Source organism: Aedes albopictus, chromosome 3 (genome assembly GCF_035046485.1).
Source record: "Aedes albopictus strain Foshan chromosome 3, AalbF5, whole genome shotgun sequence".
In the NCBI taxonomy this organism is placed as follows: domain Eukaryota; kingdom Metazoa; phylum Arthropoda; class Insecta; order Diptera; family Culicidae; genus Aedes; species Aedes albopictus.
The window spans coordinates 327239007-327266241 of record NC_085138.1 but is presented as its reverse complement, the minus strand read 5'-3'; the positions used below and the strand labels follow the sequence as shown (position 1 = coordinate 327266241).

General features: G+C 41.2%; 1 protein-coding gene across 1 annotated transcript in view; it reads right to left on the bottom strand.

Annotated features, from left to right (window-relative positions):
• Positions 1–5250: 5250 nt before the first annotated feature.
• Positions 5251–27235, bottom strand: part of LOC109426937 (sodium-dependent nutrient amino acid transporter 1) — a 62089-nt gene continuing 40104 nt past the window's right edge. Inside the window, exon 4 of the mRNA XM_019702503.4 lies at positions 5251–6329. Coding sequence (XP_019558048.4) covers positions 6070–6329 — 260 coding nt within the window. The 3' untranslated portion in view covers positions 5251–6069. The remainder of the gene's footprint in view (positions 6330–27235) is intronic.

Here is a 27235-nt window from a genome sequence, read left to right as displayed (position 1 = left end):
CTCTATTTAGATGATAAAATTCTTGTTAAAAATGGTAAAACCCTGGGTAAAACAAAAAAACAAAAGCATATATTTTTTATGTTTTTCTCTAAATATTTTCCATTATTGTTTCGCTTAACGCTGCATAATGAATTCTTTTGAGCATTCAGGAACCGTCCATAAAAAATTAAAATAGGGAATTGACCTTTTCAAAATTCATGATTTAATTAAAACATTATTTGATGATCGTAAGATTATGTAAGTGAGAATATTACTGAAAATTTCGAAACCCCAGATTTACTTTTGGCGAGATTCATCAACTATATAATATAGAGACCAAGTTTCGAAATCTTTTGTCTCTTCACTTTACGGCGCTTTTTGTATAAAAAAATCAATTTATTTTGCATGAGCTGCTAGAGTTGATTCAAGTTTTTTCCCAGCGATTTTTTCTATGTTACGTAATTTATGCACGATACCATAAACCTCTTCTTATTTTAATCTCTAAACATAGTCATTCACATAAGAGATTTATGATGTATGTTACCTTTTTTATTGCAACTTATATTAAGCCTTTTGAACAAAAACTCTTAATAGGTCCCACTTGCCCCGTGAAACGCAGTAAATGAAGATCTGCTACACTTTTCAGTATATGCATAATATATGGAATGTTAAAATTTTTAAACAGTTGTAATGCACGTTAAGGGCGGACGGGACGGTCGAGGAAATATCCGCCATTGCTCTGTTTCTTCTAAGATGGTAATCTCAGATTCTACTTCATATAATGGAACAAAAATCTATCATTGTGTATGCTCACTTGCAGTGCATATGCTGATTGTTTTTCAGCCTCATCTGTGCGATAGAAATCGAGATTACCATCTTCAAAATCGCGAGGCAAATTGTTAGAAAGAGAGGGAAGATAGGAAAAATAACACAGCGTCCCGATTCACCTTAATAAGTACAAATATACCAACAACGTCTTTTGGGTTCATTGGAATTATTAAAAAAAAATGTGTTCTGAAGTTTTTGGCATGACAAAACCAAATTAGCAATTCTTTAGGTCCCACTTGCCCCGGGGTACCTTATCTGTATTAACGAGATTTTTAACCCTAGACATCTCGGTAACGGTCACTGAAGCAATTGAAGACGACAAATTTCCTTCTCCTTATCTTCAACTACCAGTTTGGAAAACGTGGGGCACATATAGAGCGGGTGATGCTCGGAGCATACGATGCACTTTCTGTCGGTGTTTGCGTGGGTGGCACTGTGGCACGCAGCAGAGCGTTGGGCGGAATTTTTGGGTGGACTGAGCGACGACGACGAGGACGAGGGTGGAGTTTCAACGCCTTTTCCCTGAAGAGTTTGTAGGACGGATACCCTGCGTTGAACGAAGCTGGTAAGGTCCTTAAACGTAACATCGGTCTTGATTGCAGAATATTCTTCCCAGTCGCGGCGAATAGTAGCGTCTAGTCGCACGCTGACAAAGGAAGGTTACGATGGTGTCCTCCGGGGATTTCAACCGGACTATTTTTGTTGCATTCTACATGTGGAAATATGAATAAATCCAAAGCCTTTCGGGTGATGGACCAGTGGTGTAGTCAGGAGGGGCCCTCAAAGGGGCAAATTAGACAAAATATAACATTATAGAAAATGCTCAAACGTCATCAAAATGCAAATTTCAAAATGTATTGCAGTATAAACAGGCAGAATATGCATGAATACATGATTTCGTATCAAACTTAACTTAATTTACTATAGGCGTTGCCAGGGTAAGAACCAGTTTAAGTTATTTTAATAAAAATGTATCACTTTGTTTACCACCCATCTCACCCTGGCAACGCCTATGGTAAATTAAATTTATTACGAAATCATGTATTCATGCATATTCTGCCTGTTTCTACTGCAATACATTTTGAAATTTGCGTTTTGATAATGTTTGAGCATTTTCAATCATGTTATATTTTGCCTAATTTGTCCCTTTGAGGGCCTCTCCTGATTACACCACTGGTCCATCACCCGAAAGGCTTTAGATTTATTAATATTTCCACATGTAGAATGCAACAAAAATAGTCCGGTTGAAATCTCCGGGGGACACCATCGTAACCTTCCCTTGTGAGCATTCGAATGAGAATAACATCCCGAGATTCGGTTTTCTCGCCTAACTGATGGAGCATTTTCACGTTAGATTCAAACCGTTCTACTAGGGCATGGAGATCAGGAGCAGACTCTCGTTTCAGGGTTGCGGTTTCAAATATTGCGTTCAGGTACGACTGTTTCAAGCGAGACTTATTTTGGAAGTGATCCTCTAGCAAACTCCATGGCACATGATAATTAGCAGCAGTGATAGGAATCGTTTGTACCAATTTCAGGGCGTCGCCAGAAAGAGACGCACGAAGATAATAGAAATTTTGTATGTTTGATAATTTCGTTGAAGAGTAACCAAAGAGATATACAAATCGTGGAAGTTGAGCCAATGATCCAAATTTCCACTGAATACTGGCAATTTTATGTCGGGTAGGCGAACATGTGACGACGACGTAAGGCCATGTGCGTGGGAATGAGAAGTCGGAGAAGCGCATGTCGGTGACGAAGGTGCCGATTTATTAACCGAGAGAAGAAACTCCTTCACCTTGTAGTAAGCTGACGCGTAGATGGCCCGATCCTTAAAATACTCTTCTAAGCCAGCGTCGTCCTATGTCTCCAGCTCGGACTGAACCGTACAGTAGTCAGCCCACAACCTTATCAAGCTCTCCAACTGCACAGGAACTTCCAAGGCATATAATTCTTCTTCATATTCATCGACGAAGGTTTTGATTAGCCTGAATGATGTCTGCAAGCTCCGTAGGCGTGCCTTAAGGGCCTTCAGTTTTCGTTCGGCCGGCATTTCATCTGGTTACGGTGTGGAGGTTGATCTGTGGAATCGAAGGCACCGCTCATCACGAATGGGCACAAGTGGAAATATAATTACCTTTTAGAAGGCAATGAAGTGCCTTGAAAGATATAGAAACGCAGCAACCTCTCGAACGTTCCAGAACTTCCAGAAGCGTGGTACGTCGTGCTTCCAAATCGGGAGTTCACAGAAGATTTAGGCACCAGATGACCGGAGTTCGTCGGCCAAATCCGGTTTGAAGGACCAGTTGTCGATGTATCAGCTGAGAGCAATGGTTTTTCTTTAATTTTACTCACTTTATTCTCTTTATTTAGTCCACTTTTTACATTCTGTAGAGTTCACTTTAGTTTTAGATTATGCACAAAATCATTTTATTTCGATTTCAACACATATCTAATTTATTTCTTCTTGATTCCATTAATTAAACTTTCTCTTAATCTTACACTAATAATTCACAAAAATTGATTTCGGTTCACTCTATCTTAGTCAGTTTCAGCACTTTCGGCGACTCTTTCGGGCAATAGTAGAAGTAAAAACAAGAGGTCGCGTTCACGTGTAGCAGGTGCTAGGTAGAGCCACTATATTCGTACGCGAACAGGGGGCTCCAACGAATTTTTTAAATATATTCTACAAGATATTCCCAGAGGAACTGTTGGAATTCACCAATGAGCCGTTGGACAAATTCCCGGAGGACTTTTTGGACGAACTGCTGAACAAATTTGTAAAAGGAAAGAATTGCCAGAGAAGTTCAGAAAAAATATTCTGGCGAAACGTGCGAAGAAGCTGCGTAGAAATTTTCTAAGTGATGCCTTGAGGTATGTAAAAAAGATATTTACTGGAGAAAATCCATTAAGACTTGCCGAAGGAATCTTAAAAAAAACACCATATTTTTTAATTCGGTGGAACTGTTTCTTAAAGCAATTGAATACATTTTCGGAAGGGAATAAAATCTTGGATAAACATCAAAAGGATCTGTTGAAGAAGTTTCCGAAGAAACTTTTGAAGGAACTACCAACAAAACTCTTGAAGAAGTTTGCTGCCGAATTCCTGTAGATATTTATCAAGGAACTTCTGAAGAAATTTCCGTGCACATTAAGGACTATCCGAAAGAACTGTCAGAAGAAATTCCCAATAAACGCCTTGGGAAATTTCCGGAGAAACTTCTGAAGCTATCCCTGGTGGAACTTTCCAGACAGTTTTGAAGAAACTTCTGTTGAATTTTCCGAATTCATTTCCTGGAGAACTTATCGAAATAACTTTTGAAACAATTTACGTAGCATCTTTTGCTCTACAAAAATTCTTTAAGGATCTCACAGAGGTACTCCTGAAAGAATTTCCAAATAAATTTCCGGGAGAAAGGAAAGGAGTCTCACAGGAACTCCCAATGAATTCATGGAGGAATTCTCGATAGAACTCCTGGAGAAATGCTCAAAGAATCCCTTGTAAATATTTCTGAAATTATTTTTGGGGGAATTCTCGAGGTAACTGCTGGAAGGTTCGTTGAAGAAACTCCTGGTACTGAATTACTGAAAGATCTCCTGGAGAAATGTGTAATTACTAGCTGCTCCAAGTGGCACTGTAATTACTTAAGCAAAGTCCTCGACGGTGCACGCGAAGTAGTTCATGAATGAATTCGTTTAACACAGAGAAATCAGATAGAGAAGCGACTAGTGTGAAGCCAAAAAAGGGGCCACCTCAGCTCTAGTTATAAAGGCGTGGGTATTCAGCATGATCATGCTAAGGATGACGAGTGCAATTCCCGGTTGGTCCAGGAACCTTTTCATAAAGGATTTTGTTGGTTTCGTATGGCAAAGAGTATGTTTGTGCCTGCCGCAACATATATGCATGGAAAGTGGTCATAGGCAGAAGAAATGAGATGAGGAGCAGGCTTTGTCATAGTGAGTACTATATGAACCTTGGTTCATTTAAGATATTTGTACCGGGATGATGTATCACGTAGATGGTAGATGATTTCGAGTCAATGAATCAAAATGTCACGTTTCAATTTCATTCCACTTTCGACATAACCATTTCTCTCGTTCTGCGTTTGCCGAAGGTATTCGCACAGCTAAATTGTTCTTCATCCCCGTTCAATTTTCACTTCCAACTACGCAAGATAAACAACGAGCCACGCATTGCATTCTACTGTAAAATGCATCCATGTTTGAAATAAGACTGTACCCGAGAACTGAATGATATTGCACAAGTTTTTGACTTAGCTGTATTGGTGTTGATGGTATACTAAATAAATGTGTGAATATAATATTATCTTCTATTTAATGCAGTTGAATGGTACATTCCTGAGCCATATTAATTTACGTATGTGCACATAAAATTCCAATGTAACCCTTGGATGAACATTTCACACGCAATAAAAAAATCACTTTCAGAAAGACGTCATATTTATTGAATAAAAAGGGAAAAGATTGAAATATCCTACGTCACTTATCCTAATCTACAAATCTTAGTTGATCTACAATTTCTTAATACAGAGCCGAGGAAAAAATATCTTACTGCATTCCTTAGAACACAGCTGTATCAAGCTTGCCGCCGCAGCCGCTGCTGTTCCGTTTCGCTTCAGTAAACCTCACCGTGTCAGAAGCTCTCGTTCGTTATCTTGTAAACTATCGCAATGAAGGAGATGATTAGTGCAACTCAAACCTAAACGGCCGGTGTCTAAGTACTAGAGCTGTAATAATCTGATTGTGTGATGACTGCCACTGTGTCGGAAGGGTGGCCTCCCGGCGATGATGGAATCCCCTCTTGATACAGAGGGGGTGTAATCGCACTAGTCATTCTCCGCGCATTTTTGCATGATGACCCTAACGAATTCATAATGTATGGAGGCTCGCACACGCGATTGTAAGGCAGAAAGACTTCACCGCACAATAGGCGATGAACCTTCCGAGTGCGGTCGAATCGATGATTAGCATTTTAGTTAAAGCTCTCGCAGGTCAATCATTAAAAACTACTAATACTGAGTCGACTCGGTTTCAGGCGCGATTCTCGGACTGCCCCTGTCGGACAACGTTCCCTGTCATTTTTCTTTTCCTAAATACGCGCTTATACTGTACATTCACACAATACACTGCAACACACTAAAACCGTCGGACATTCCACTCGAATTCAATAAAATAACGTATAAAATAACTTTAAAACTGGTTGTTACGCTATTCTCACTGCACGCTCGGTTCAAGCCCCCGTTAGACATTCACCGAGTAGCTTCTTTCGCGGCCGGTGAAAATCCGCTGGATGAAGTTCCGGGATCCCGCATGCTGAATGTCGTCAATGTAGTCGTCATATTTCTTCTTCAGTGCGAGATTCTCCGGTCCCCATTCAGGGAGGGGTTGGCTAGCCGAAACGATCTTCTGCCAAATGGTGCCCTTCGGTTGCTTGGCGATCACGTAGAGGCCCCACACCGGTAGGGGTAGTACGGCCAGGGCGTAGATGAACCATCCAAGGACTGTGAAAAAGGTGGAAAATGGAGAATTTTATTAGAAATCTACATTACAAGGTTACATGGCGTAAGCTACACAACTTTTTATACTGTAAGCGTCAAGGTGAATTGATTTGAGTATAGGCAGGCATAAGCAGGAGTATTGATGACCGCACAGTCCGTTGTTGCTAGACCATGATTGACCGTAATTGCATAGAGAACTTATGAAAAAGGCTTAGAACTAACTCAGCATTAGATCGAAAACTCCCAATTTAAGTAAGGCGCCGTTCATAAACCACGTAGACTTGGGGGAAGGGGGGGTCTCTGACCAAAGTCTACGCTCCATACAAATTTTAAATTTTTTGTATGGATGAAAGTCTTTGAGGGGGGAGGGGGTGGTTCTGAGGTTGCCAAATTTAGGTCTACGTGGTTTATGAACGGCCCCCATGACTATTACGTGCTACATGCAAGCTGGTCTAACCTAGAGAATTCCCGAAGTACATCTCGTAGTAAACCTCGGAAAAGTTGAAAGAATCCCTGATAGGACTCCTGCAAGAATCCCTAATAAATGCTCCTGGAGGAACTCCTGGGAGAATTCCTGAAGGATTTCCTGAGTCGATCCCTGGAAAAACTACTCGTTGAATCACTGGAGGAATTTCTGTAGAAAAAAATCAGGAAGAATCGCTCAATGAACTCCCTGAAGAAGTTCCTGCCCTAAAGAAGTTGATGGAAAAATCTCCCCAGCAATTCAAAAATAAATTTTTCTGATGGTGTTTTCGTAGGAATCCCTGAAGAAACATTAAGAGGAATATTTGAATAAACGCCAGGAAAAATCAGTGACGGATTCTCTAAAGGGATTCCCAGAAGAAACATCCGAATGAGTTCCTGAGGAAATTGGTGATAAATATAAAATGAAATTCTTGGCGGAATTCATGAAGTAGTTGCTGTAGAAGTCTTTGAAGCAATTCTAGGAAAAAATCCTCAAAGACTACCAGGAAAAATCTCTAAAGGAATACATAAAAAAACATCTAGAGGAATCTTTGAATGAACTCCAAGAGAAACTCCTAATTATTTTTTTTTTTTTTTTTTTTTTTTTTTTTTTTTTTTTTTTTTTTTTTTTTAAAGGGAGATTCCTGAAGCAAAATATTATCTCCTGGGCGCCCATTAAAAACACCACCCCCGGCGAAGACTGGCGCTCGAGCCTAGCTATTTAGCACTGTAGTTGGAGGAAATGCCAATGCAGAACCCGTAGCTTCCGGGAAGGTAAGCCCAGCTCCCTGGGTTAGTGGGTTGGTGTCAGGCCCTGCGAGCCAGCCGTAAAAAAGACTAGCACCGGAAAATCAACAAGAGAAGAATGCGAACCGATACCAATGGCGACGACCACAGCAACGAAAAGGGACTTGCGATTGGAAGCTCGGTACGTGGAACTGCAGATCTCTCAACTTCATCGGGAGCACCCGCATACTCGCCGATATACTGAAGGACCGCGGGTTCGGAATCGTAGCGCTGCAGGAGGTGTGTTGGACAGGATCTATGGTGCGAACGTTTAGAGGTAATCATACCATCTACCAGAGTTGCGGCAACACACGTGAGCTGGGAACAGCTTTTATAGTGATGGGCGACATGCAGAGGCGCGTGATCGGTTGGTGGCCGATCGACGAAAGAATGTGCAGGTTGAGGATCAAGGGCCGATTCTTCAACATCAGCATAATAAACGTGCACAGCCCTCACTCCGGAAGCACTGATGATGACAAAGACGCATTTTACGCGCAGCTCGAACGCGAGTACGACAGCTGCCCAAACCACGACGTCAAGATCATCATAGGGGATCTAAACGCTCAGGTAGGCCAGGAGGAGGAATTCAGACCGACAATTGGAAAGTTCAGCGCCCACCAGCTGACGAACGAAAATGGCCTACGCCTCATCGATTTCGCCGCCTCCAAGAACATGGCCATTCGTAGCACCTTCTTCCAGCACAGCCTCCCGTATCGTTACACCTGGAGATCACCACAACAAACGGAATCGCAAATCGACCACGTTCTGATTGATGGACGGCACTTCTCCGACATTATCGACGTCAGGACCTATCGTGGCGCTAATATCGACTCTGATCACTATCTGGTGATGGTTAAACTGCGCCCAAAACTCTCCGTTATTAACAATGTACAGTACCGGCGGCCGCCCCGGTACGATCTAGAGCGACTGAAGCAACCAGATGTCGCCACCGCATACGCGCAGAATCTCGAGGCAGCGTTGCCGGACGAGGGTGTGCTCGATGTGGCCCCTCTAGAGGACTGCTGGAGTACAGTCAAAGCAGCCATCAACAACGCAGCCGAGAGCACTATCGGGTATGTAGAACGGAGTCGACGAAACGATTGGTTCGACGAGGAGTGCAGAGCGGTTCTGGAGGAGAAGGATGCAGCGCGGGCGGTAATGCTGCAGCATGGAACCCGACAGAATGTGGAGCGATACAGACAGAAGCGGAAGCAGCAGACCCGTCTCTTCCGGGAGAAAAAGCGCTGCCTGGAAGAAGCGGAGTGCGAGGAAATGGAACTGCTGTGCCGTTCACAGGAAACACGGAAGTTCTATCAGAAGCTCAACGCATCCCGCAAAGGCTACGTGCCGCAAGCCGAAATCTGCAGGGATAAGGATGGGAGCCTCCTGACGGACAAACGTGAGGTGATCGAAAGGTGGAAGCAGCACTTCGACGAGCACCTGAATGGCGAAGAGAATGTAGGCACGGAGGACCAAGGCAGCGGAGGAAATGACTATGTTGGTGCAGCAGAGGACGGGAACGAACCAACTCCCACGCTGAGGGAAGTTAAGGATGCCATCCACCAGCTCAAAAACAACAAAGCGGCTGGTAAGGACGGTATCGCAGCAGAACTCATCAAGATGGGCCCGGAAAAGTTGGCCACCTGTCTGCACCAGTTAGTAGTCAAGATCTGGGAAACCGAACAGCTACCGGAGGAGTGGAAGGAAGGGATAATCTGTCCCATCCACAAGAAAGGCGACAAGTTAATGTGTGAGAACTTTCGAGCGATCACCATTTTGAATGCCGCCTATAAAGTGCTATCCCAGATCATCTTCCGTCGTCTTTCACCTAAAGTAAATGAGTTCGTGGGAAGTTACCAAGCCGGTTTCATCGACGGCCGGTCGACAACGGACCAGATCTTCATCGTACGGCAAATCCTCCAGAAATGCCGTGAATACCAGGTCCCAACGCATCACCTGTTCATCGACTTCAAAGCGGCATACGACAGTATCGACCGCACAGAGCTATGGAAAATTATGGACGAGAACAGCTTTCCCGGGAAGCTGACTAGACTGATAAGAGCAACGATGAACGGTGTGCAGAACAGCGTAAGGATTTCGGGTGAACTATCCAGTTCATTTGAATCTCGACGGGGACTACGACAAGGTGATGGACTTTCCTGCCTACTATTCAACATTGCCCTGGAAGGTGTTATGCGACGAGCCGGGCTCAACAGCCGGGGTACGATCTTCACGAAATCCAGCCAATTTGTCTGTTTTGCGGATGACATGGATATTATTGCTAGAACATTTGGAACGGTGGCAGAACAGTACACCCGCCTGAAACGTGAAGCAGCAAAGGTCGGACTGGTGGTGAATGCGGCTAAGACAAAGTACATGCTGGTAGTTGGGACTGAGCGAGACAGGACAAGCCTTGGCAGCAATGTTACGATAGACGGGGATACTTTCGAGGTGGTAGAAGAATTCGTCTACCTCGGTTCCTTGCTAACGGCTGACAATAACGTGAGCCGTGAAATACGAAGGCGCATCATCAGTGGAAGTCGTGCCTACTATGGGCTCCAGAAGAAACTGCGGTCAAAAAAGATTCACCCCCGCACCAAATGTACCATGTACAAGACGTTAATAAGACCGGTGGTTCTCTACGGGCACGAGACGTGGACGATGCTCGAGGAGGACATGCAAGCACTCGGAGTTTTCGAGCGACGGGTGCTAAGGACGATCTTCGGCGGCGTACAGGAGAACGGTGTGTGGCGGAGAAGGATGAACCACGAGCTCGCTGCACTTTACGGCGAACCCAGCATCCAGAAAGTGGCCAAAGCCGGAAGGATACGATGGGCAGGGCATGTTGCAAGAATGCCGGACAACAACCCTGCAAAGTTGGTGTTTGCTAACCATCCGGTTGGTACAAGAAGGCGTGGAGCGCAGTGAGCACGATGGGCGGACCAGGTGGAGCGTGATCTGGCGAGTGTTGGGCGTGACCGACGTTGGAGAGCTGCAGCTGCAAATCGAGTATTATGGCGGCAAATTGTTGATTCAGTATTATCATGAATTTGATGTTAACTAAATAAATGAAATGAATCCTGAAGCAAAATCCTTGATATATCTTTGACGAAATTTCTGAAGAAATTCATGAAAAACTTCCAGGATAAATCATTGAAGAAACTTCTGAAGGAGGCCCTGTAATTTTTCAAGGAATTGCATAATCGCTCAAGGAACTACAGTATAAACCCTTCTAAGAATTCTAGTAGGGATCCATGAAGGTATTCCTGCTGGAATATCTAAACGTATTTATGGAGCAGTTCCTGCAGGATTCTCTGAACAGTTCCCGAAGGAATTCCTCGCGGAAACCATGAAGGACTTCCTGGAAAAATCTCTTGATTAGTTTCTGGAGAAATTAGTTTCGGGAAAATCCAAAAGGAATTCCTGAAAAAATCCTGAACCAATTTTAAAATAAATCTCTGAATGAGATTCTGGAGAAATGTTTGAAGGAATCTCTTCAGTATATTCAGGAGAAATCCCTGAGGAATTCCCGAAGAACTATTGAAAAAACCCCTGTAGACATGACTGAAGAAGTTCCTGGAGGACTTTTTGAAGGAATCCTTGGAGGAATCCTTGAAGGAGCTCCTGTAAAAATTCTACAACAATAATAGAAGAAAATAATCCAGCAACTTTAGGAGAAATCTATCAAAGAATTTCAGAAAAAAATTCTGAAGGATTTCAAGAAGAAGGAATCCCTCAAAAATCTTGAAGAAGTCTCTGAAACTCCTAGAAAAATCCTTGAAGGACTTTCTGGAGGAGTCGCTCATGAAATTTAAGAAAATAGAATCTTCCAGGAACACCAGGCGATATCCCACAAATAATTTCAGGAGGATTTTCTGAAAGAATATCTTGAAAAATCTTTCTTGGAAGTCGTGGAGGATTCTCGGCAAGAGTCCCTAAAAGAATTCCTACAAAAATCCACTAAGGTGATTCTGAAGAAATCCCTGAAAAATTTCTTGGAGAAAATTTAAAAAGAATTTGAGAAGAAATTCCTGAAAGAGTTTCTCAAAATATCTCTCTAACAATTCCAGGAGAAGTCCATCAAAAAATTCCAGGACAAATCCCTTCAGAAATTCCTGCAGGAATCCTCGCAAAATTCTAGAATGAATTCCTGTAGGAATCACCGTAGGAATTGTTGAAGGAGTTTATGTAATTATAGAAAAATCCCACACAAGAAACCACTCGAAGAACACCAAGAGAAACTCCTCAAAGAATTCCAAGAGAAATCTCTGAAGGAAAACCTATATAAATTCCGGCTGTAGGAGGAACTGATTACAAAAAGTGCTTCAGGTGGAATCGCTGAACGAACTTCATGAGGTGGAGGAGCCCTTGAAGGAAGATGTACGATGTTTCGAAAAGCGTTTCTGTATGCGTCGAAGTTTGTTTCTGTGCATTGCAAAGGAGGTGGATCGTTTAATGGAAGGTTTAAGTTTTAAGGAATCTCTGAAGGAGTTCCTGGGATGAGTTCTTGAGGAATTCAAATATTGGAGGATTCCCCAGAAAAGTCTCTAAAGAAGTTCCTGGAAAAAATCTCCAAAGCAATTACAGGAGAAATCTTTCCAGCAATTCCAACTTTTTTTTCGGAATTTTTGTAGGAATCCTTGAAGAAGCATATAGTGGAATCCTAGAATGAACTTCAGGAAAAAATGGAGGATTTTCTGAAAGAATCCGCATCTAGCAACAAAAGAACAGGAGGAATTCCCAAAAACGTATTAGGAAAAATATCTGAAGGTATTCATAGAGGAGTCTTTGCATGAACTCCAAGAGAAACTCCTAATGGATTTTCTTGAGGGATTCCTGAAGCAAATGCCTTGAGGAAATTTCTGAAGAAATTCATAAAAAAAACCCTGAAGAAAATCCTGGAGGAATCCCTCAACGAATTACATAATCGCTCAAAGAATTACAGTAGAAATCCTTCAAAGAATTCTAGCAGGAATCCTTGGAGGAGTTTCTCAACAAATTTCTGGAGAAATCTCTGAAGTATTCCTGTAAGAGTTCCTGAAGAAATTCCTCGAGAAATTCATTAGGGAGTTCCTGGTGAAAAAAATCGTGAAAGATTTCCTGGAGAAATCCTTCGATTAGTTTCTGAAGAAGTTAGTTTTTGAAGGAATCCCAAAAAGAATTCCTTGAAAAAATCCTGAAGATATCCCAAGAGCAATCCCTGGAGGAGTTGCTGGAGGAATCTTTGAAGGAATCCCTGAGGATCGCTTAAGCAAATTCAAGAGAAGTTCATGAATAAATTCTAATAGAAATCCTTGCAGAACTCCTGAAAAAATCCTTGAATAAATTACTGAAGTAGTTCCTGGAGGTTTCCCTGAAGAGATTGTTGGAAAAATCTCTACAGCATTTATAGGAGAAAATTATTCAGAAACTTAAAAACAAATCTATCACAGAATTCCAGGAAAAATCTCTGAAGAAATCCCTAAAGGAGTTTCTGGAGGAGTCCCTTATGAAATTTCACAAAAAAATCGCCAAGGATATCTCCGAGAGTCAGGACAAATTCTTGAAAGAATTTCTTAGAAAATCTTAAAAAAAAAAAACCTGGAGGAATCCCAAAAGGCGTCCCTAAAGCTGCTCCTGCAGAAATCCACGAAAAAGCTTTTGAAGAAATGCCTTAAAAATACCTGAAAAAGTTTCTGGAAAAAAACTCTCTAACAGTTCCAGGAGAAAACCCTAAGAAAATCCACCACAAATAATTTCATAAAATCTTCGCCAAATTCCAGAAAGAATTCCTGCACAAATAACCGAAGCAGTTTTCGAACAAATCCTTCTAAGAATTCCAAATTCTTCCAAACTCTTCCAAACTGCGAATCTTCGCTTTCATCAATACGATGTCGTTGAATGTACACTGGCCGCAGCGAAGACGTGAGTAGTCCGCTGAAGTTCACATCCATACCAAAACTTGAGCCACAAGCAGCTGTGATCAGTACTAGACAGGCCAAAACAATTTCTGAGCCCTTTTTTGATTTCAGTCACCAATCGTGTTTTCTAATCTGATTCCCGGGACGTGATCTATTGGATCATCTCAGATCATAGGCACAGCCAGTTTGCGGCCGATAGCAGATGGTTCAAAGGGCCGGACTTCCTTTGGCGTGCCGAGACTGAATGGCCAAGTGTTACTGTCAAAGCGTCCTTGACTACCACGGAGCTTTGTCCAAATCTGCTAACAGTGGGATGATGAAGCTGAAGAGTGGAGTAAGCATGCAGGACCATCTTCTGGAAACACAGAAGAGGACGATGAGATCACGCAGCTGTTGCTAACTCTATCGGAATCGTATGACGGACTATGGACCGCTCTGAAAACCATGTTGTTCGAGAAGATTTCGTTGAATTTCGTGAAGAATCGATTGCTGGAAGAATAAACGAAGCGGAAAGTTAAGAATCAAGGTTGCGATGACGAAGGACCTGAATCAACGTTTGCTGGTATGAAATTAAGTTTCGAGTATTACAATTGCGGCAAGATTGGACACAAAGGTTCGGATTGTAAGGTCAAACCTAAAGCCTGAAAAACAATCCGTGAGTTTGGAAAACATGGTTGAACCAAGAGAGGAAGAGCGTCGGCTATTCCGAGGTCATCGCGTTTGTTGGAACAGAAAGGGTCCAACAGGAAGTCATTTTGTGAGTATATCAGCAACTTGCTCCTATGGCTTCACAAGTAGCTTGGCTAAGAGAAACATACTCAGCTTTGGTCGATAACAATGCTACTGTGTTCTGCTTTCTAGATGTCTATGAAACATTTGAATCGAAAATCTGGTACACAAATCCGGATATTGAAAGTCTGTCTTCACAATCATTACCCCAGTAGCATCAGCATAACCCGAGCAGGAGAAAATAGCTGAAGAATAACACACTCAGGTATGGAAAAGCGAATACCTACAACCTGAATGAGGTATTAAGAAGCCCTGCATAAGAGGTAAAATACCTGAAATAATAACTGATGTGTTTCCTGTGCATAACACGCGAATAATGACTTCAGGTATGGTAATACCTAAATAATAATCGGCGATTTTTCCATACAAATAGTGATTTTTCCATAATTGAATAATACCTCAATCAGTCCTCAAAACCAAAATAATAACTCGTTGAGATATTCTATCAATACCTTCAAAATACCAAAATAAGTTATTTTCAATACCTGGACAACCGACCAATACCTGGTTTTGGTATGATACCTGACTTTGGTATGCTCGAGTTATGTGTCAGTTATTCATTCCTGGTCGGGAACCAATTAGAGCATCTGCTTGGCAACTGCGACGATACATTAATCCGAGATTTTTCGTTCCCTTCAAATAGCGAAGTAATTGGTTGAGATGTGTTACTGTATATCTGTTGGTGCCGATTGAAATCTACTGCACTGATGTCCGGTCTTGAAGACATCGCCAGATATGATAAGCAGCCAACCAGTTGTCGGTACGGATGTTTCATATATTGGTCAACTTCCTTGCTTCTCCAGTTATAGCTGGGGCTCAAGCAGCGTTGATACAGGATGGCAATCCGATATTCCAAAATGGTTTAGAAATTTATCAATGTATCTTGATTGACTTATCTTCATTTCACCAATATCTTGATTGTAATCGATCTTCAATTCAAGAAATTAGTTCTCCCATATCGCTCATTTCAAATTTCCTGGACAGCTTCCGTTTGATGCAGGCAATTTCTTCCAGATTGTTTGAAATCAGCAAGATGTCGTCGACATTGTTCGGCCATTTGGTCGAGTGCCGTTTGGCCAAATGTCGTTCTGATCATCAAATATGATCATCAGAAATATTTCCTTCTTTTAATCATAGGCTATTCTTTCTAGTTTTGCCATTCAGAAAGTAGATGGCGTTCAAATTGCCAACATTTCAAAGATTTTTCCTTTTTTGAATCATAGGCTGCTCTTTCGACTTATACCGATGTAGAGAACAGAAGCATGGCATTCGGCCAAATGACCCTTTCAGCCAAACTGAACTCGGCCAAACGGCGTTCGAACAAATGATTCCAACGGTTGACTCAGACTCAGACTCAGGATGAGATTGTAGAAATCTTCATTCCAGCATCGCGGTGCTTGTTTTAATCAATACAGCAATTTCCTCAACCGGCACACGATACTGAGTCCTCCTTCTTCAAAACCTTCGGGCTGCTTCATGTACACTTCCTTTAACCGTTGTGACCGGCAAACTTTTTGCTTTTTTCTACACCGTGCATTTTAAATGGGTGCTGGGTACCCGGGTACCCTGCCGGCCACATAAGGGTTAACGTCCCGTTCAAGAATGCTGTCTTGACATTCATTTGAAGGGTTGCTTTTGGTTTGCCACAGCCAACAGGATTCGGATCGTAAATATATATTCTTGCAACCGGCGCATATGTTTCATTATAATCGAAATTCTTCTTCTGTGAATATCATTAGCTTCAAATGTAGAATTAGCATAAGTTAAAATACACGGTAATATAAACATTAAAAAAATATCCTTAGCTCTTCAATGTGATTGGGGATCTCCAGGGCCGGATTCACAAGTGTAGGGGCCCGGGGCCACAGTGTTGTGGGGGCCCTTTACATAGAGTATATATGTTTGCACATATAATATGGAAAAAAATCTAAAAAATATTAATCTTTGTCAAATATGTTAATGAAGGGCATTTTTTGTTTATTATCGTACAAATTGTGCCGAAGCGTCTCAGATTTTCATGAAACTTTTTCCACAGGCAGGGCTCATGGATATATGAACAAAAAAAAATGGAGGAAAATTCAGGGTCGCCTATTCTCTCGGAAAACTCAGGTGGATTTTTTATTGTTTTTCCCTGACACTACTTACTTTGAAAAATCATAACTATAGAACGAAGCATCGTAGAAACAAAGTTTTTTTTTAGAAAATGAAAGCAAATTTTCTCAGAAATAAAAAAAAAATATGAGCTGGAAAAAGTTTCCCACAAAATTTTTCACAGTTGAGAAAATTTGTAAACAAAAACCGGAAAACTGTGCCCGAACTCGTGGAAAATTTTCGAAAAAATATTTTGAGAAGTTATTTCATAAGCTTTAATCGCTGAAATTTTTGGAGTGCACTTTTTTTCGTTTTTGAGTTATGGCCAATTTTGTTGAAAATGTCCAAATGTGCCATAAAAACCTTTTCTTTGAAAAATCATAACTCAAGAACGATGCATCGTAGGAACAAAGTTTTTTATGAAAATAAAAGCAAATTTTCTCAGAAATCCAAAAAAAATATGTAGTGGAAAAAGTCTTCCACAAAATTTTCCACCGTTGAGAAAATTCATAAAGAAAAGCCGGAAAACTATGTCCGAACTCGTGGAAAATTTTCAAAAAAGCTTGATCGCTTTTTTCTCGTTACGGAGTTATGGTCAATTACATGAAAATGACCATGTAAGCCTATATTATATGGTCATTTTTCTCAAAATTTGCCATAACTCAGGAACAAAAATTAAGTGCATTCCAAAAATTTCAGCGATCAAAGCTTATGATTCTCAAAAAAAAATTTTTTTTTAATTTTCCACGAGTTTGGACATAGTTTTTCCGGCTTTTCTTTATGAATTTTCTCAACGGTGAAAAATTTTGTGTAAAACTTTTTCCATTGCATATTTTTTTTGGATTTCTGAGAAAATTTGCTTTCATTTTCAAAAAAAAACTTTGTTTCTACGATGCTTCGTTCTTGAGTTATGATTTTTCAAAGTAAGTAGTGTCATTTTTTTTGATCATATATCCATGAGCTATGCCTGTGGAGAAAGTTTCATGAAAATCTGAGATCCTTCGGCCCAAACCCGTACGGTAATAAAAAAAAATCCCCTGAATTATGTATTAATGTCATTAGGGAAGAATTTTAAAATTTCTAGCCAAATTTGTAACACAATCGATTTTGTCGTTTTTACGAAATTCAAAGAGAATGTCTAGTAGATCTCTGCTGCAATCTTTGGAGAAGTTGCAGGTTAATCACCACGAAGAAAGAACACTTAACAAAAACGTGTTCTAACGCGACTGCTAGGGAAGGTTCTCACGACCTCCCAAAAGAATTTTTCACAAAACTCTGAAATCAAAGAAAAAATTATAATATAAAATGCTGAAAATATTTTACAGGGAAACCATGATAAGTTCCTGATAGAATTTTTGACTTAATTTTCAATATAATGTTTTGTTAAATTTCTTGAAAATATTAAACGGAAAACTCGGATAAATTTTTAGCCAATTTCTCCACAAATTTTAATCTGACATTTTAACTAGAAATATATGGATTTTATCAGTTCACCATAAATTCATCCTTATTTCAGCAAGCAAAACTCACAAAAAAATCGGACTGAAACTCTTCAAAATAATCTGTCTTAATTTTATGCTAGATTTCCTCTTTAAAAATTTGCAACAGTTTTGGTGTTCTCCTATTTGAGTATATCATAAGCTGTCTAAATAAAATAAAAAACAAGAGCTTCAAAAACACCTCTAAATTTCGAAAAAAAACACAAACATTTTTTTAAAATTCTTATATAAAATTCTTCAAAATATTTTCAAAAACTTTAAACAACAAAAGAAAAACAAATACATTTTGCGAGAAATTTTTGAATCTTCAATTTATAGACTTTTGAAGTTCCTTTAGAATTCAATCGAAGATATTCGACAGGATTTCCGGTAATTTTTCATAAGCAATTGCATAAAAAAAAACTAATTGTAAGTTTTGGAGGCAAAAATTTATTTTTTTAATAGCTGGACAAATAGTTGTAGTCTTTCCATGAATATTTCTCAAAAGAATCACAACATATCACATACATCTTGCCAGTAGACAGTAATTTGAAGTTTCTATGACAAAAATCAAATCAAGAGAAGCTTCTTCCCGAGCAGAAGAAAATATCAACAGCATAATAAAATATGTTATTTTGGCATAATTACTGTATAATGGAATCAGTAATTTTTATGTTATTAGCATAACATATTATGTTAAAAGCTTGTCTGTCATAAGCGGCAAAATAACAAATACCATAATAAAAAAATGTTCCTAGAAGAATAATTCAATAACATGTTGTGTTAGATCAATTACAACTTAATAACAGAAAATTTGTGAACTTGTTACTGTTGTGTTATTCTTCATCACATATTTGTACATTCTCTATAGCAGAATAATAACAAAACATGTTCTACAACAAAATATATTATTGAAATGTTACTTTGTGGATGTATCCCAAAAACTTGAATATAGCATAGCATAGCATAGCATGAATACTTGCACAAATCTTGGATGGAGTTGCAAAGTTGAATATATCCATTAACATGTATCCCAAAAACTTGAATATAACAAAATAAGATTGCCCAACTAAACATGTTATTAAAAAGATATATTTTGATAAGTTAACAATAACAAATTATGATATAAAAATAGGCTATGTGATTCTGTTGTTATCAATTAGCTATTCTTCTCTGCTCGGGTGCACTACTTTTTTCTTGCTTCACATTTTTTTTCGTGAAGTGAAATTTTGTGGGGGCCCCTGAAATGTGGGGGCCCGGGGCCCTGCCCACCTGCCCCCCCCCCCTTAATCCGGTACTGGGGATCTCTTCTACAAATGTTTCAGCCACGTTTGTGGCAACCCTTATCCCACCTAATGCATCTGACAGGAGCCAGCATCTATCGTGTATCCACAATGGAATCCTTTGTGGATACACAAATGTTTACATACAACATGTTGGATTCTAAAAGATGGCGTCCTCGCATCCTGGTGGTTTCAGCACTGAGAACGTACGTCAACCTGGATTCTGCATTGTGCATCATTGTGCGTTGAACCGGGTTGGCACTTTTATCGCTCAATTCTGCACTGGATGCTCGCTGAACGTTTCAACGGCTGGACGACCTCGTTGAGCGGAACAAATGTAACGCCGACATTGCGTCATCTTTTGAACGGTGAGATCCAGCTACTCGTTGCAAGGATCGATCCATCAACAGGAGGAGAAATAGGGCGCTGGTTCAACACGTGATGCAATATCATCGGTGTCAGGCCATTCGGCCGAAGGTTATTAGGCCGAAGGTCATTAGGCCGAATGGTCATTAGGCCGAATGGTCATTAGGCCGAATGGTCATCAGGCCGAATGATCATTGGGTCTTCTTCTTGCCGTTACGTCCCCACTGAGACAAAGCCTGCTTCTCAGCTTAGTGTTCTATGAACACTTCCACAGTTATTAACTGAGAGCTTCCTCGGCAAATGACCATTTTGCATGTGTATATCGTGTGACAGGCACGAAGATACTTTATTGATGCTGAATTTACTGATATTTTACCCATGAATTTTTCCTTCTTTTAAACATAGGCTGTTCTTTCTAGTATCATTGCTAAAATAGTTTTTGGCGCAGAAACTGCTGATATTCAATTCATAAATTTTTCCTTCTTTAAAACATAGGCTATTCTTTCTAGTTTCATTGTTAAAGTAGTTTTCGGCAAAACATTTTTGGAAAAAGTAAAATCAACAGATCTCTTTACATGCTCATAACGGATGATTTTCAATTCGTCCTGATGACCATTCGGCCTTATGACCATTCGGCCTAGTGACCATTCGGCCTAGTGACCATTCGGCCTAATGACCATTCGGCCTAATGACCTTCGGCCTAATGACCCAGCATCAATATCATCGTAATAAACACTATCCTGCTTTAGGGTCATTAGTATCTGAGTGTAATGCTAAATAAATGAAAGGAGGTAATGCAATGAAAGATCATCCTTGATTTGAAATATATTTCAGACTCTCTCTAAATGGAAAATTCTAACATTCACTTCGTGCATTCCTATTAGACATATGAGATTAGTGAGACATTGCTCTTTGTTTTTACTTCTCCATACAAGACCATTATCAGCATGCTGAACTCACACAACTACTTTCAAATAAGGATCAAACGACAGCAGACGACATTCGAGGTTTTTTTTTGTAAGATGATTAACTAAGTATTCCCTCATAGCAGTTAATAGTTTTGGAAAGCAATTTCAGGTGGAAATCAAACAGTCACTGAACGATGGTTATTGCCAAAAAGTGGATCTACGCAAAAGCCTTTTCCGGATTTCCAACAACAGACAACTTTCGCCTCGAAAATGAAGCGATGGATGGTAAACTGAAAGACAACGGTGAGCATGTTGAATGTTCTTTCAAAATCCAACGTAACGCAACGCTTGTAATTTTCCATCATTTCTAGAATTCCTCGCCGAAGCCATCTACCTCAGTGTGGATCCGTACATGCGCACGTTTATGCCGTCCTACCCGGAGGGATCGGTCATGATCGGAGGGCAGGTAGCCAAAGTATTGGACAGCAAGCATCCACAATTTCCAACGGGAACGTACGTTGTAGGTGCCTTTGGCTGGCGCACTCATACCGTGTGCAATCCGGATACGGTGGACCCACCATGGAAGCCGTACCCTTTACCAGATGTTGGCGGGGAACCACTTTCACTGGGCATTGGAGCGCTGGGAATGCCAGGCCAGACCGCTTACTTTGGGTTTCTAAAGGTTTGTAAACCGAAGGAAGGGGAAACGGTTGTGGTTAGTGCTGCTGGTGGTGCCGTTGGATCCCTAGTTGGACAGATAGCGAAAATCAAGGGATGCAAAGTGATAGGAATTACAGGAACCGATGCCAAATGCGAATGGATTAGAAGCTTGGGATTCGATTATGCCATCAACTATAAAACGGCGGATGTGGAGTTTGAACTGAAGGCAGCTGCTCCGGGGGGCGTTGATTGCTACTTTGACAATGTCGGAGGTACAACGGCGGAGATTGTTCACAAGCAAATGAACCGGATGGGAAGAATTGCCGTTTGTGGATCAATTTCGGATTACAACAGTGAGGAAGCGCATGCTAGATTTTCGAAGAAGTATTTCACGTCGAAGAAGGTGAAACGAGAGGAATTTTCATTTAGTCGCTGGAACGATCAGCGATCGGAGGCATTCGGGCAGATTTTGACTTGGATTAAGGAAGGAACACTCAAGTACCGAGAAACGATTACCGATGGGTTTGATAATATGCCACAGGCCTTCATTGGTATGCTGAAAGGGGAAAATTTTTTTTTAACTAGTTCATTTATTTGGGGCTCAATCGCGTTTAACGCTTTGCGGAGCCAAAACTCATTTTTTGTATTTTATGTACAAATATGATTCTTATTCAACATAGTTAGTACGGGATGGAGCCAGGATACTCGTGGCAGCTCGAGATTAGTGGGTCACATATGCTTTTAGGATGGGCGTGGTAAGGACTTGGGGTAAGGGTTCTCTGAAGCTCATCCGGAAGGTATAGCATAATGGCGTGTTCGTTGTCTTCATAGTGATTCAGCACCAGATTGTAGCGGGCTTTTCGTCTGCCGGATGGCCAGGAACAACACAAAGACGAAAACAGAGAAAAAAATACTGGGGGAGAAAACACAAGAGAATTAAACCTTTATACAAGACAAACGAAGAAAGTCGTAAATGCATAGCATATAAGTGACATCGCGAGTGCCCAGCACATCTCTCACAAGAACAAAGGGTTGTCTACCTCGGGCCTCAAGGGTATCCAAAAGTAGTGCTCTGGAGGCGTCATTATCCGGGCATTGCCAAACTACGTGGTCGATGTCATCATAACCGGAACCGCACTTAGTACAAACATTGCTCAACGCGAGGTTAATCCTGTGTAAATGCGCATCTAGCGAGTAATGGTTGGACATAAGCCTTGACATTACGCGAATGAAATTTCGACTTACATCCAAACCATGCCACCACGCTCGCAAGGAAACATTAGGAATAATAGAATGTAACCACCGTCCCAGCTGGCCATCTCGCCAATCATTTTGCCAACTTTGAAGAGAACTCTGGCGAACAAAATGGAAAAATTCATCATGTGAAATTCTTCTATCATAGATCTCACCTTCCTGAGCGCCCACCTTTGCGAGAGAGTCCGCCTTCTCATTGCCATAAATTGAGCAATGCGAGGGGACCCATACAAAGGTAATCTTGTATGATCTTTCGACCAGTGCACCCATCTGCTCCCTTATTTTTGTAAGAAAGTAAGATGGATGTTTTACAGGTTTCATCGACCGGAGTGCCTCAATAGAACTAAGGCTATCCGAGAAGATGAAGAAATGGTCTACGGGCATGTTGGAAATCATCCCCAAAGCGAAGTTGATTGCTGCCAGCTCAGCAACATAAACCGAGCAAGGTTCCTGAAGTTTGCGGAAGGCGGTGGAGTTTTCATTGAAGACACCGAAACCAGTGGATCCATTTATGCGAGATCCATCAGTAAAGAATCTCTTACAGGAATTGACATGTTGGTACTTTTCGTTAAAAATGCGAGGAATAGATATACATCGAAGTTGATCTGGAATTCCATGAATAGCTTGTTTCATGGACAGATCGTATTTAACAGAGGAACTGTCATTGGTGAAGTGTACACGAGGTGGATTATAACCTGGGAGGCTTATGTCAGATGACATGTAGAAAAGATAGATTCTCATAAATTTTGACTGAGTATTCAGAGTGAGCATTTCTTCGAAGTTTTCAATGACAAGTGTGTTGCTCACTCCACACTTGATAAGTAACCTTAGCGAGAGCTCCCAGAAGCGGTTCTGGAGAGGTTTCACCCCTGCCAGGACCTCTAGGCTCGCATTATGCGTTGAGTGCATGCAGCCGAGGGCAATACGCAGACAACGATATTGAATTCGTTCCAACTTTAATAGGTGGCAGTTTGCTGCTGAGTGGAAACAGAAAGAGCCATATTCAATAACAGAGAGAATAGTCGTTTTGTAAAGTTTTATGAGGTCCTCCGGGTGAGCACCCCACCATGTTCCGGTAATTGTGCGTAGAAAATTGATCCTTTGTTGACATTTTTGCACCAAATACTTGATTTGGGTACCCCAAGTGCCTTTTGAATCAAACCAGACCCCAAGGTATTTCGAAGTCAAAGATTGGTCGATTTCTATTCCCAAAAGATTGAGTTTCAGTTGGGCTGGGTTCCGCTTTCTAGAAAACACAACCAATTGAGTTTTTTGCGGAGAAAACTCGATCCCTAAATTTCTTGCCCAAATGGAAAGATTGTTTAAGGAATTTTGCAATGGTCTTTGCAACATTTCTGCATGTGGGCCTTTGAGAGAAACCACAGCATCATCTGCAAGTTGTCTTAGCGTGCATTGTCCTTCCAGACAGCTATCAATGTCTTTCACGTAGAAATTATAAAGCAAGGGACTTAAACATGAGCCTTGGGGTAGGCCCATGTAGCTAATTCTGGAAGTTGTCAGTTGTCCGAGATTGAAGCTCATATGTTTTTCTGACAACAAATTATACAAGAAATTGTTTAAAAGTCCGGGTAGTCCACTATTGTGCAATTTTTCTGACAATATTTCTATGGAAACTGAATCAAAAGCGCCCTTAATATCCAAGAAAACTGAAGCCAATTGCTCCTTTTCCGCAAAGGCCAGTTGAATATCTGTTGAAAGCAACGCTAGACAATCGTTTGTTCCTTTGCCCTTGCGAAACCCGAACTGTGTATTTGAAAGCAAGTTATTCGATTCGACCCAATGATCGAGTCGTGATAGGATCATTTTTTCCAACAATTTCCTTAAACATGATAACATAGCAATTGGGCGGTATGAATTATGATCAGACGCTGGTTTACCAGGCTTTTGAATAGCTATTACTTTGACCTGTCTCCATTCATGCGGAACGATGTTGTTCTCCATGAATGAGTTGAACAGGTCTAGTAATCGTCTTTTTGCGATATCTGGGAGATTCTTAAGAAGATTGAACTTTATCATATCGCGTCCCGGAGAAGAATTGTTTGATGAAAGAAGAGCTATAGAGAATTCCAGCATTGAGAATGGTCTGTCCAGAGAACCGTCTCTTGAGAGTGATTCCCAAGAAATCGGTTCTGCTGGGACTGAGTCTGGGCAGACCTTTTTCGCGAAGCTGAATATCCAACGGTTGGAGTATTCGTCACTCTCATTAGAAGATGAGCGGTTTCGCATGTTGCGAGCCACTCTCCAAAGCGTTGTCATCGAAGTTTCTCTTGAGAGACCCTCAATGAAGTGTCGCCAATAACTACGCTTTTTCGCTTTTAGCAAGTTCCTCAGTTGTCTTTCAAGCTTTGCGTACTCTTGATAAAGATCCGAGGTGCCATGCCTACGAAAAGCTTTGAAGGCATCAGATTTTTTAAGATACAATTGAGTGCAATCATCATCCCAGCCAAGTGTGGCTGGTCTTCTTTTGAAGGTTGCACCTGGAACGCGTCGTTTTTGTGATTCTAATGCACTTCTGTAAATCAGTTCAGACAGGAATCGATACTCATCCAAAGGTGGGAGAGGATTGGATGATTCAACCCCAAAAGATACCGCTTCTGCATACTTTTGCCAATCGATATTCCTAGTGAGGTCAAAAGGAACCTGAATTGGCTCGTCTGACCTTTCGCAATTATGTTTTATGGTGGTTATAATGGGCAAGTGATCACTACCATGAGGATCTTCGATCACCTTCCACGAGCAATCGAATGATAGTGAACTTGATCCCAAAGAAAGGTCAAGCCGACTTTCTCTACCGTCGGATGCAATGCGTGTCACTTCACCTGTATTCAAAACGTTCAAAGTGAAATCGTCGCACAAATCATAGAAAATAGCCGCTCTGCGATCGTCATATGGCTCGCCCCACCCAGTACCATGTGAATTCATATCACCCAGAATTAAAACTGGATGTGATAGTGCAGAAACTGCATTCCAAAGATGACGGCGGTTAATTGAAATACCTGGAGGAATGTAAACGGAAGCTACGCAAAGATCTTTACCCTTAACGTTTATTTGGCAAGCGACAATTTCTATGCCAGGATGAGTCGGGATTGGAATTTTATAAAATGAGTAACATTTTTTGATCCCCAAGAGTACTCCCCCGTAATGGTCATCTCTATCCTGGCGAATTATGTTGAAATCGTGGAAGTTGAGTTCATCTTCAGAAGAGAGCCATGTTTCACAAAGTGCAAATATATCACAATCTGAGTTGTGAATCAAAAACTTAAACAGGTCTAATTTAGGTTTTAAACTATGACAGTTCCACTGTAGCACAGTGATCATATCTTGCACCTCACTTGATGAATTAGCCATCGAAAGATATGAGCGAAGCAAGGAGGGGCCATGATTGTGTCAAATTCCGAAGATATTCTTCTACTGTTGGGATAAAAATATCAATAATGCCTCGAAGTGTGTCCGGAAGGCCGATGGCATCATATAAGCGATCCACAAGAACCCTGAAAGTTAGCAGTCCTCTTTTGGGTTTGGGAGGTTTAGTTGAAGTTCGAGGAGCTTTTGTAGCCTTTTTCTTGCTACTTTGTCGAATGCTTTTTTTTGAAGTATATTTAACAGTCGGAGGCGGATTCACTGGGTCTTTACTGCAGCATGGAACTGAGTAATCAGGGGCCTGTTTGTTCGGAGTTTTTAAATTTACTCCGCTTCCTTTTGTATTAGGCAAACTTTTGAGGGAAGATTTCAAAAATACCTTTCGGCGCAATCCCGGGGAAGATGATGACTTCCTTTTTCCAGGTGCGTGTACCTCCGAAGAAGATCCACCCTCATCAGTTTCGTCATCGTCCTGATCATCAGAAGACAACTCGTGAAAGGGATTTTCAACTGGGACAGCTGATTCAGACACGGATTCTGGTGTTTTAAAAGATTTCACCATCTCCGCATATGTCTGTTTGGAGCGCCTTATGATAGAGCGACTCTCATTTTTAATGCGTCTTTTATAGGCCGGGCAATCTTGCAAGTCATGTGGATCTCCGCCACAGTAGCTACACTTTTCAGCTTCCTGTGTGCAAGAGTCCTCTAAATGAGCCTGGTTGCATTTGCCACAACGGGGCTTGTTGTCGCAAAAGCTATCACTGTGACCAAACTGCTTGCATTTGGTACAATTGAATACCTTCGGCCTGAAAAGACGCACTGGGTAAAAAGCACCATCAATGACTACAAATTCTGGGAGGACGGAACCTGGGAAAGTCACTCGAAAAAACGCTGATGGCGAGTACACTTTCTTACTCCCTTCAATGGAAGCCTTAGACAGCCGCTTACAATCTAGGATTGCCACATCGGGGATAGATCTATTCTTAAAGCGTCCGAATCCGCTCTTGATGTCCTCGCACGTCAGCATTTCGTCGAGGATCTTCCCCTCCACCTCTACTTCTCGTGCCGGCACATAGATCGTATATTCACAGCTAAACGCTTCGTGCTGAGCAATTTCATTTGCTGCTTTGTAACTAGGTGCAGTTACACGCAGCTTGGTCTGTTTCACTTGGTGAATAACAGTCCCAGGATACTTACGCGTCAGATCTCGAGAGATTGAGAGTACATTCAACGGTTTGTTTTTGCGCCGGAAATAGACAACCCAAGGCCCAGGCGAAGATGGTTGGTAAAATCGCGTTCGAGCAATAATATCTTTGGGAGGCATTTCGCCTCCTCCATTCGATTCATCCATGCGGGAGTAACCTCTACCGCAGATATGCCAATAAGATGAAGAAAAACAAAATAAAACAAGAGAAGAAAAAACGGTGTTTATTAACGTTTACCCTGTATGGGTCGAAAAAAACTTTTGTCCGTCAACGATTTTTTTTGCACACCCTAATGGCTAACGAGTCAAAATTCACATCGGGAGAGAGACAGAAGTGGAGCAAA